General features: G+C 36.7%; 1 protein-coding gene across 1 annotated transcript; it reads left to right on the top strand.

The window, feature by feature from the left end:
- Positions 1-4647: 4647 nt before the first annotated feature.
- On the top strand, positions 4648-6929 carry LOC127862076 (uncharacterized). The gene has a single exon (XM_052401026.1). The coding sequence runs from the start codon at positions 4669-4671 to the stop codon at positions 6196-6198; it is 1530 nt and encodes a 509-aa protein (XP_052256986.1). The 5' UTR covers positions 4648-4668; the 3' UTR covers positions 6199-6929.
- The last annotated feature ends 4669 nt before the right edge of the window (positions 6930-11598 follow it).

Here is an 11598-nt window from a genome sequence, read left to right as displayed (position 1 = left end):
TTACAGACTACTGATATTTGTATTGATTGTTTTTTATGTCAAGTTGTCCTGCTATATTTGTTTCACTGTTCGACGAATGAATGCTTTTATTGGCATAACGCTTTCTAAAATAACGGTATTTACACACTTTATTTTCATCAACTTGAAGTATTTACTCATCAACTTTTTAAGATTTATCGAAATGTGCTCGGAATTTTTCAATATACTTACAACAGCGCTGACAAAGCAAAGTTTGAGCACAGTACATGTTACACGGCCGGTCATCGTCAATTACTATTGGTACTTATGAATATGTAACAAATAAACATATTTTTAATTACTGGGTCTAAAAGTAAAAGTGAACAAAGGTGATGTTTAGAGCCATGGGTCATTGTATAATTTTACGTCGGGGTCGAAGTCAGACGTCATCTCAAGTAAGGCAAAGAAAACTATAACTTATTTGTTTGACGAACATCTTAAAATACTATCGAAAATAGGTCGGGTAATATACATTAATAACCCTTTTATGAAACGATTTATTTTTCTCTTTAATATGGAATAAAATACAGAACTCTTCCAAATCTCTATAAAATTTTCTGTCTTTTGTTGATTTTATTTAAGTTAATTTGGATATTTTTTATCGAATTCAAGCAATAAAAAACCACCAGAAATGCAATCGCTCATTTTGCAAATATTTAATGTAGCTCATATGATACAAGACTCAACCAGTAAAATACTATAATGTCGGCTCAAAAATTGTTTTGCGAAGTTGTATGTATGATTTTTTTTTAATTTGTAAACATAAAATATATTGTTTACATTCTTAAATTGACATTTATATGAAGCTCTTCTAAATCTTTATGAAACTTAGTGAAATATTTTATTCTGTAAGTTAACAGTTGTGACAATTTTTCTAAGGATTATTTAAAACATAGTCATTTTAATTTGACGGTTGTTTTTTCTGCGAAAACCAGCCCGGATAACTGCCGACCACTGTACCCGCCGTAGAGCACACTGCACATACAGTCTGACCACAGCCACGTATTCGTACACATTTCCGTTTGTGAATTCAGAGTGACCAGAAACAGCATAATCGACATTGAATGATTTGATGTTCTCATTTTCAAACATTAGCACTTGCAAACATGTCTGACATTTTTGTGTCGGTCATAATGTTAGGAAGGAGTCTGAAGAATAGCGGAACAATACTATCACTCCTGTCGCGACAGACGACTCATCGCCTTAACCCATTTATGCCTAGTGAACTCTTCCGTCCTTCTAAATTAGATCAATTTATTTCCAAAATTAGGGAGGTCTAGTATAATTATTTCTATATTTATAATATTTCTTACAGAAATTCCTTCAAGCAAACAGCGCAGACCCAGATGAGACGCCGCATCATATGGCGTCTCATCTGGGTCTACGCTATTTGCCAAGGCATTTTTTCTAGACGCTAGGTATAAACGGGTTAAAGATTGATCGAACTTACGTCCGCTGGAACCGCGCATAAGTAGAGTTAATTTGGACACGCCGGCTTATCAACGGTTTGATCAAACAACACTTAGTCAATTTCATTGTGTTGTCTCCCAAAAAGTTGGCAAAATCATGATTACCAACAATCGGCAGTATCATAATCTTTAGTTCCGACTAACGTACCTATCAGTTCCATCATCAATATACATTTCCGTAAAATGTTGTAATCATTGGCCAAATACATCAATTATTTCGCGTATGAAACGCTGACCTCACCTCAAATTATTTACATTGTTTAAAGTCTTTGTCACGTTAACACTCGTGTGGGCAAAGACCTTTTAAAACTAATTGGCGATGAGATCAGTTAGACAAATCATACCGGGGTAAATATAAACAGAATATTACATTTCGAAAGACATTATGAGACAATGCACCTATTGTGTACGTTGACCTTGTTGTCTCAAGCAAAATCGAAGAATGGGGTTTTTCACCTATGTAAGAATAATATTTAGCCAATGACTAAACTGCTGGGAAGGTCCATTCAAACAATACGGCGCAAATCCACTGTACCGCGTACTGTTATGCAGAATGTTTGTATATTGTAATTGCATTTTGCTTTTTTGGGGCTAGGCTCAGCGGTACTCTCTCATAAACAAGAGTAAAAACTATCGTATTTGCACGTCATCGAGATACATTAAGGCAAGTTTTCGAGGAGTAACAAATATAATTGCACGAGCATGGTCGGTTTGAAGTAATTTGGGTTACTAAAATATAACAGATTCTTAAATGATAATACAGATAAACGTTGAATGAAAACAAACTGTAATAAACGTTAAAAACTATGCTGCTACAAAAATCTTCGATCGAATTGATCGACAACTACCTGTTCAATGGCTAAATGCCACTTCTGAAATTATTATTTCAAATAACTTTCAGTATTTGAGCTTCCAAATTTGTACACGTTTAATATTGTAAAGTCATTATAGTAAAAAATAAAATATGCGACAAACATACATTTTTAATATTGTTAAATTTTTGTTTAAGACTTACGTCTTGCATTGTTATCGCATATACAATAGCTTCATGATGTTCAAGGTCACTCTTCAATAGCCTAATTACATACAATATATGTTGTTAAAGCATAACAATAGTGCACATGTACAGGCTTTTTATTACTTTCCTCAATTTATAAAAAAAAGCTTAACGTGATATTATGGGCATCTAACAGTTTATAGGTGTCTATAACAACCGTTGTTTATTTTTGTTGTTTTCACTGAATATACACTTATATTTGTTAATGCAGCATCAACATACTAAAACAATATCCCGGAAAGAGAAAAATAATGCATTTGAATATCAACCGTACTTTCGTTTGACAACTGATCACGCATGTACAATGTAAACCTAAATTTAGTTTTAGTGCAAATTCGTTTATACGACACAAAGACACAATTTTGTTTTACGGATCATTTCGGCTTACAGGACTGGGCGAGTCACGTAAAATATCGAATATAAAATATATTTTTATAAACAACTGGTAGCATGATGAGTTGCAGATAATTGGTCATTAACCACATTTTAACCTACTCTTTTGACCTGTTAATTCTTTTCGGCTAAATTCAACAGTGAAAAATGCCCATAATATCACTTTAATGACAATTTGTGTAGTTAAAGTAACATTACTACTCAAAATCAACGAAAATTTCGTACAATATGTCGTAAAATAAAGCTAAACAAATAAAAATCATTGTTCGTTATGGCAATGGCCCAAATTTCAACACCAGATGTGGTCTGGTAAAATAGATGTTTATGGATACCTGCTCGTTTTATTATGGTTTTAACATGTTACCATTTTAGTGTTCGTTTGTCGTATGAATATATATATTCGCAGGAAATTAGCATGGAATTTATTGTGGTCACAAATAAATAAAAACGAGCATTTTGTATCTACAAAAATCTATGAAATCATATCACATCTAGCGTTGAAATTGTGGCTTTTGCTATAAGGAACACTGATTGTTACTGTGTATTTTACGAGATACTTTACGAAATTTTCGTTGATTTTGAGCGTTATAAAGACTTTAAACGATGGTCGGCAAAAGGTTTTTGTATTGCCATATGTACCGTGTACCGCATTTTCTTTTAACAATTTATATTATAAGTTACATGTTAAATTGTTTAAAATTTCTCCTTTTGATTCTATTTTTTTTTTGTTTACTGGTTAATTAAAGTAAGTGTCTATTATGGCTTATTTTAGATACAATAAACATAAATAGTTTAAAATGGTGATAATAAGTATTATAGCGGTAATATTAAGGCTTAGCTTTTTTTACTACGTTCGTCATTTCATAGAAAGGTTACTGTCAATTTGAAGTAATTTACGATGATCGTAAATAGGTACATGTTTCAAAGCTTTTCAATTTGTAGTAAGCTAGTTGATTAGTATTAGTTTCTGCTACAACCAGTTTTATACGTATCTATATGCATATATAGCTTGTTTGAACTACGCATCTGATCATGTGTAAAATAAAACAAGAATCATACACCATTTATAAGAAAAACAAAAATATTGTTATATAAGTAATAAACTGGAACTGAATCCTCTCAAATATGCACTTGTGAAATGAGCGTATTATTTACTTTTTATGTTCTTAAAATGCTTTCACAAAATTGTTGCAATGTTGGATCATTTTTGTAATATTGTGTACTCTTTATAGTTTGACAACATATTTGCTTTATATTCATGCATACTTTATATGATATGAAACGTATATTATTGGATAAATACATGATAAAAAATAATAATTTTACTGTGTGAACAATGTCAAGCTGTTATTTTAGCAAAACTGCTTCAGTAAAAATGCGGCATAGCCCGTTGTCTGCCGCAAGCAGTTTTCGGTATATTGCTTGTCTACTGTGTTTACCGATATCCAAACTGATCAAGCGTGATCGGATTTTGTTTCCGATATATAATAGTAAAACTTGCCCAACGGGTATTCAAATAGCAGGCGACATTAACCTATCGTACAGCGGAGGCTTAAGCGCCCTATTGTACGAATATTAACGCGTCGATATAAAATATAGCTATGTTCGGAGTCACCCAGCTGTGACATTTCATGCAATATAAACTGTCAAACGTTCGTGTGTGAATATTTAACAGTTGTGACGAAAATGGAGTGTTGTGTGTGTAGCGGATATACAGTTACACTATCAACGATGGCGTCTCAGAAAGAAGCAGGCTTACCACACCCAGTGTGGGACACGGAATCAGTGTGTTTAAAGGATTTTCTTATGACTCACGATGTGCCTTGTATTTCAAAGGTGGTTAAGGGGCAGTTTCTTAACATAGGGGCCGCGCGTTTCATCCCTTTGAAAAAATTACACCAGGAAGTGCTAGTTCACTCGATAAAGACTGGATTAAAAGTTCTCGGACATTCTATGCACAAAGTTGACAACCGGGACGGACGGACACACAAACTCCTCCCGTTAGAACAAAGGGTGTCAATACCAATGACTTACAAGGGTTGGTTCGAGTTGGTGTCGGAAAACGGTCGAATTGCCAAGCCTATCGAAAACGTGCGCGATCTTGCCAAATTGTTCCCCGTTGTTAACAACGTATTGGTTAGACAAAACATAAAAGCCTATCATGGGAATGACCGCGATGGTATGATGACATTCGACAAGACGAAAGTCGTCATTGCGGGGGAGCAACTAAAAATAGTCGGTGATTTAACTATTCAAACCCCATCCAATATTGATGGTTTAGTTCGCCTGCTTAAGTGTACGGATGTTAGGGGAGATGCGCTATACCTTAGTTTCGACCAAAGAGGACTCTTTACTCCAATCGCCAACGAAACTGACGTCACTGGGGTGTTTCTTATCAAGGATATCATAAACCGCTTCAGGTTACCGTTGACCGTGAAACTTGTTCAAGGGGTGTGGCCAAAGGTGGATACAACGCGGTTCACGGGATTAATACGTCTTGACTGGGCGTATACGGACGAAATAGCGTTCGTGTGCCCGCTGGACCGGACTGTGCCCCGTATCTACCCGATACCTACCGAGGTCAGCCTTAGACTTGTGACCGCCGTTAACAGCGAAGAGCTCAAGGCAAACGAAGCGTTCACGAACATAATGGTGAAGTGTAACCGCCTAGTTTCTAATTATCATAACACAATACATTTGATTATATCTGTGCCGGAGGGGGTTATGAAAGCAACGAGTCATTCGATGGCAAACATGTATTCAGACACAAACTCCAAAATAAAGACACCAGAAAAAGCCCCAAGCCTGATCAAACGCTCCAAAAGCAAGGAGGACATTCTTCATGATGAGCTTGATGATCTCTATGGTTACCTGAGGGAGGGCAAGCAGCCGCCCGTCGGCAAGTACACGCGAACTCGGGACTCCGACGAGGAAACCTATTACGAAGAACCGGAATTCGAGCCTATGACTAAATTTAAGTCACGACTCGAGATGCTGGATAGTGGTGACGTCATTGGTAGCAGGCGTAACACGAACTACACGTTAGTGGACCCAAGGTCGGCGTTAGACGCCAACCATAACCGGGTTGTAGTGACCGGGCATAGTCCACCAAAAGACATCCCCCCTGAACTTCCGCCACGCCAATACATACAGACGGACTCTTCCCCTGTCATTCACACAGTTCACACAATGGTTATTAAATCTGACGGTAACCTTAGTTCAAGTCCGGGTCAGGGTCAAGCCCAGTATCAATTCACATGAGTACCCCAAAGTCGCAACCACTGTTTGCGAGAAAAATCTCCACAATAAGCATGACAAACTCACGCGGAAGTAAAAGTAGCAGTGACGGTAAAAAGGACATTGACTCTAAAGAAAATAGAAGCAATAGTTCTGGCTCTGCCCCTAAAATGCACAGAAAATCATCTATGCCGTTGTTGTATCTGTAGTAAAGCACGACATTTTTAGTGATTTAGTAACATTTTTGAGCGAAAATAATTCACGGCGGAATATTTTATCAATTTATGGCCAAAAACACATTTTATATTTCATTATTTGACACAAACAATTATTATTATTAATAGTTTTATTATTATCATAATTGTAATAATAATTATGATTAACCCATTTATGCCTGGTGGACTCTTCCATCCTTCTAAATTTGATCAATTTATTTCCAAAATTAGGGATGTCTAGTAAACTTATTTCTATATTTAGAATATTTCTTACAGAAATTCCTTTAAGCAAACAGCGCAGACCCAGATGAGACGCCGCATGATGCGGCGTCTCATCTGGGTCTACGCTGTTTGCCAAGGCCTTTTTCTAGACGCTAGGCATAAATGGGTTAATTATTATTGAATGCATTATTATTTTGTTTATGGTTGTGATATGTGGAGATTATTCTTGCATTTATATATTTAAAGCTTGTGAGATTTATTGTACTGTTTATATCTTCCAATTTTATTGTAATTTCAATTATAAAACTAATAATACTTCTTAATTTGTTCTGTGTTTTACTCCTATTTAATGGTTTTGGCAACGCTTAAGATTTTTATTTCACCTACAAGAAATGTATTTAGAATTCTCTACAACTTTTGAATATTGAATGTACACTTTTGAGTATATAGCTTTGGTTTGGTATAAAAACTGTGTACGTTAAGGGAGAATATAGAAAAAACATTAAATTAAAAAGTTGAAAGTATAAGTTTTAACAGTTTGTAAATGCGAAGTTGTTTCAAAAGAAACTAACTAAGACTTACGATGCGTTTTGTTTTAACTGTAAGCTTTAAATAATCATTGTTTCAACCATATCTGCTTATTATTTATTAAAATGTATTTTTACGAAGATTTGAGAGTGGCAATATTATTTTATAATTATATAAAACTTCTTAGTTTGAACGAGGCTAGATTTTCTACTAAACGAGTTGAACAAGATAAGCAATTTAAAGACGAAATTTTAACTAAACATTCTTCTACACGCTACACATAAAACATATGGACTGTGCTCTGTGATAAAGGGGTTTAATCAATGTACGTAAAGTGTCGTCCCAGATTAGCTTGTGCAGTTCGCACCGGCAAATTTGGGACGACACTTTCCGCCTAAACTAGATTTTTGCTGAGAAGAGACTCTCTTGAAACGAAAAATTTAAAAGCGGAAAGTGTCGTCCCTGATCAGCCTGTGCGGACTGCACAGGCTAATATGGACGGCACTTTACGCACATGCATTAAACCCCTTTTTTACAGAGCAAGGCCCATATCTTTTCACAGCAACACATAAATATTCACACCCTTTATTGAACCACTTTAACTTAATTTGTTTATCAATTGATCCGTGACATAAGAATATTGGTCTAATGCTATATGCACCCATCGATGCACCCATCGTAACTACAGGCCAGCTTCGCAGCCTGCACAGGAGCTACATTGACCACAAATAAGACTATGTGAAAACTTGCGTGACTTAAAAGCTGACAGCGTAGCTCCGGATAGCATAAGACCCATTTTCGCATCACGCGGCTAAATTATTATACTAAAAACCGCCAAGCATATGCGTACGAGGGTAAAGTGTATAACTGGTTATATTTATGTCGAAATATAAATGGAAGTTCTCACCAAGCACTCACTTCTGATCATTATAGAGTAAAGTATGGCGTAACGCTTAATTTTAGCAAACACTGTTGCAGTAAAACCCCATCTGTGTACACGTAGAGCGTTATATATTCTTAATAAGCAAATGTATTTATTAATGTCACAATTCAATTAATATGTTTCATTAAGAAACGTTGTCAAGTATTGTCTGGCTAATGATCTATCTTACATATATCTAGTAGCCACGCGCGCTTCTTTATTGATATAATCTCGAATAACAATAATTCAATATAAGGCTATGTGTATCTAAACAGCTATCTAAGGTGCTAAACTTTACGACGACGGTCGTTACTCTGCGGTGTTTTATTACAAGATATTGAAATTCTACCATGGTACGTGAACCGTTACGAACATTTATAGCAAAGAGTGGACGATTAAATCTGATCGATCGTAGAAAAGTTATACAGCAAACTTTATACCAATAGGGCTATATTTATGCAAAGTATTCTGTACACTTGAATAGATTGCAAGTTGACGTATAAATGAGTAATCAACCCTTCTTACCTGATATGCATTACTCGTGGTAAGGCAAGGTTTAAACTTTTCGGTCAGATATTCTGAATTTTTTGTAATGTTCCACGGAGTGGCAGGCATTAAGAATTTCTCTGCGTGCGTCCGAACGTGCGTGCGTCCGTTCGTTCCGAAACTTGTGTGTGTTAACTCCTTATAAAATGCGTAGATAATCGTAAATACAGACATATTGGCTGCAACGAGTTGCAGAAAAATTGTTTTCCTTTGTCTGTTTACCCAGTATATATTATGAGTCGTGTTCTGAGAAAACTGGGCATACTGCATGTGCGTAAAGTGTCGTCCCAGTTTAGCCTGTGCAGTCCGCACAGGCTAATCAGGGAGGACACAACTTTCGCTTTTATGTTGCTATTTTTTTTTTTTTAGTTTCAAGGAAGCCCTCCTTATTGAAAATCACGTTAAGGCGGAAAGTGTCCTCCCTGATTAGCCTGTGCGGACTGCACAGGCTAATCCGTGACACTTTACGCACATACATTAAGCCCAGTTTTCTCAGATCGCGACTCGTATGGGTCGAAGTTGTCGTGTTTCCCACTCCTCTTGAACTACTTTGTGTATCACGCTAATGTTTTCACAGTGTAATATCAAGTATGTGCAGATGATCGTATTGAAACGAAGTTTAGCTACGGCGTTATTGGTCGAACTATGGCCCTTTTCGTTTGTCCATGATTATGTAATGACCAACAAAATTTGCTCATTTCCTGGCGAAAATGTCAGTGAATATTACTCAGAATTTCACTCTTATAGGACCTTAATGTGTATTATGATCGTAAAGAAATAAATTTAGGTTACGACGATTATTGACAGAATTATGGCCCTCAGCCTTTTTTTCCACGATGGAATATATAGTTCCCAAATTTTGTCTTCACAACTCCTTTTTAGCGGTGATGTAGCCATGATGCGGCGTCTCATCTGGGTCTGCGCTGTTTGCTGAAAATGAATTTCTGTAAGAAATATTCTTAATATATAAATAAGTATACTAGACATCCCTAATTTTGGAAATAAATTGATCCAATTTAGAAGGATGGGAGAGTCCACTCTAGGCATAAATGAGTTAATTTATAGCGGACAGCTTAGCTAACGATCAGGCTCCACATATGTACAGACTGGGTACTGTATTATATGGCATAAGACTTTTGACACGGCTCATACAGAGGATTTGCTTTGTCTAAAACATGTGTCGCTGGAGCGTCGTTATTTAATGAATATTTCTTGTTCTTGATGATTCTTTGGCGTCTGCAGTCTCGACTAGACGGTAAGTCTGTAATAGTAAAATACAATGTATTTAATTATTTATCACACCACTAACAAGCAGTCAAGGAGTTTATACTTTGAAGTAATATCCATTCCGGTTACTTATTGAGGGTGCATATTTACATGTCGCTTTGATGTCACCTAAGCAGACGATAATGGCTGAACACGTTAGTACCAGGCCAGTTTCTGACCGCATGAGAAAACCTTTGCAGTACCAGACCAGTTTCTGAGCGCACGAGAAAACCTTTGCAGTACCAGACCAGTTTCTGAGCGCATGAGAAAACCTTTCTAGTGCCAGACCAGTTTCTGAGCGCATGAGAAACATTTGCAGTGCCAGACCAGTTTCTGAGCGCATGAGAAAACCTTTGAAGTACCAGACCAGTTTCTGAGCGCATGAGAAAACCTTTGAAGTACCAGACCAGTTTCTGAGCGCATGAGAAAACCTTTGAAGTACCAGACCAGTTTCTGAGCGCATGAGAAAACCTTTGAAGTACCAGACCAGTTTCTGGGCGCATGAGAAAACCTCTGAAGTACCAGACCAGTTTCTGAGCGCATGAGAAAACCTTTGAAGTACCAGACCAGTTTCTGAGCGCATGAGAAAACCTTTGAAGTACCAGACCAGTTTCTGAGCGCATGCGAAAACCTTTGAAGTACCAGACCAGTTTCTGAGCGCATAAGAAAACCTTTGAAGTACCAGACCAGTTTCTGAGCGCATGAGAAAACCTTTGAAGTACCAGACCAGTTTCTGAGCGCATGAGAAAACCTTTGAAGTACCAGACCAGTTTCTGAGCACATGAGAAAACCTTTGAAGTACCAGACCAGTTTCTGAGCGCACGAGAAAACCTTTGAAGTACCAGACCAGTTTCTGAGCGCATGAGGAAACCTTTGAAGTACCAGACCAGTTTCTGAGCGCATGAGAAAACCTTTGAAGTACCAGACCAGTTTCTGAGCGCACGAGAAAACCTTTGAAGTACCAGACATGTTTCTGAGCGCACGAGAAAACCTTTGAAGTACCAGACCAGTTTCTGAGTACATGAGAAAACCTTTGAAGTACCAGACCAGTTTCTGAGCGCATGAGAAAACCTTTGAAGTACCAGACATGTTTCTGAGCGCACGAGAAAACCTTTGAAGTACCAGACCAGTTTCTGTCTGAGTCTGGGAACTATCCCGCGGCAATGGCGGCATTAAAATTGTTTTAACATTCTGATGATTTATGCCGCTTGCATGACTGAAATATCTGGTCTATTATTGATGAATATCCGTTACCAATGGAATTGTTTGCTCTAAGAAATATGAGACGAGCACATACTAATATTAACCGATTTGTGCAAAATACAATTTGGAATAGCAATACAATACAAAAATACAATCCCGCTCTTTATGGAAGACATTAATTTATTCCAATCATACTTTTTTCTATTTAAAGTAAATATTAATAACTTGTTTAAAAGTTCCATCAATTCAGAGGGTTGTCTTCAAATGAAAACTAAATGCCGAAGTCTACACATACACGGACGATGATGTAGTGTCAAAAAGTACATTTGTAACATTAATATAGATTTAACACGCCATATAAACAAAACATATTCACACAAATGCTGGTTATTGTCTAGATTTATTCGCTAACAAAGCTTGAGATAAATTATATCAACATATGAAGATTTAGAATAATACGCATATACGAGAACATGTGATGTGGAAAGTAAATAGTCATTCACAGCGCTCTTATGTTGAACG

The sequence above is a fragment of the Dreissena polymorpha genome, chromosome 16, assembly GCF_020536995.1.
Source record: "Dreissena polymorpha isolate Duluth1 chromosome 16, UMN_Dpol_1.0, whole genome shotgun sequence".
In the NCBI taxonomy this organism is placed as follows: Eukaryota; Metazoa; Mollusca; class Bivalvia; order Myida; family Dreissenidae; genus Dreissena; species Dreissena polymorpha.
The sequence above is the reverse complement of the archived record's forward strand: the minus strand, read 5'-3'. Positions and strand labels throughout refer to the sequence as shown.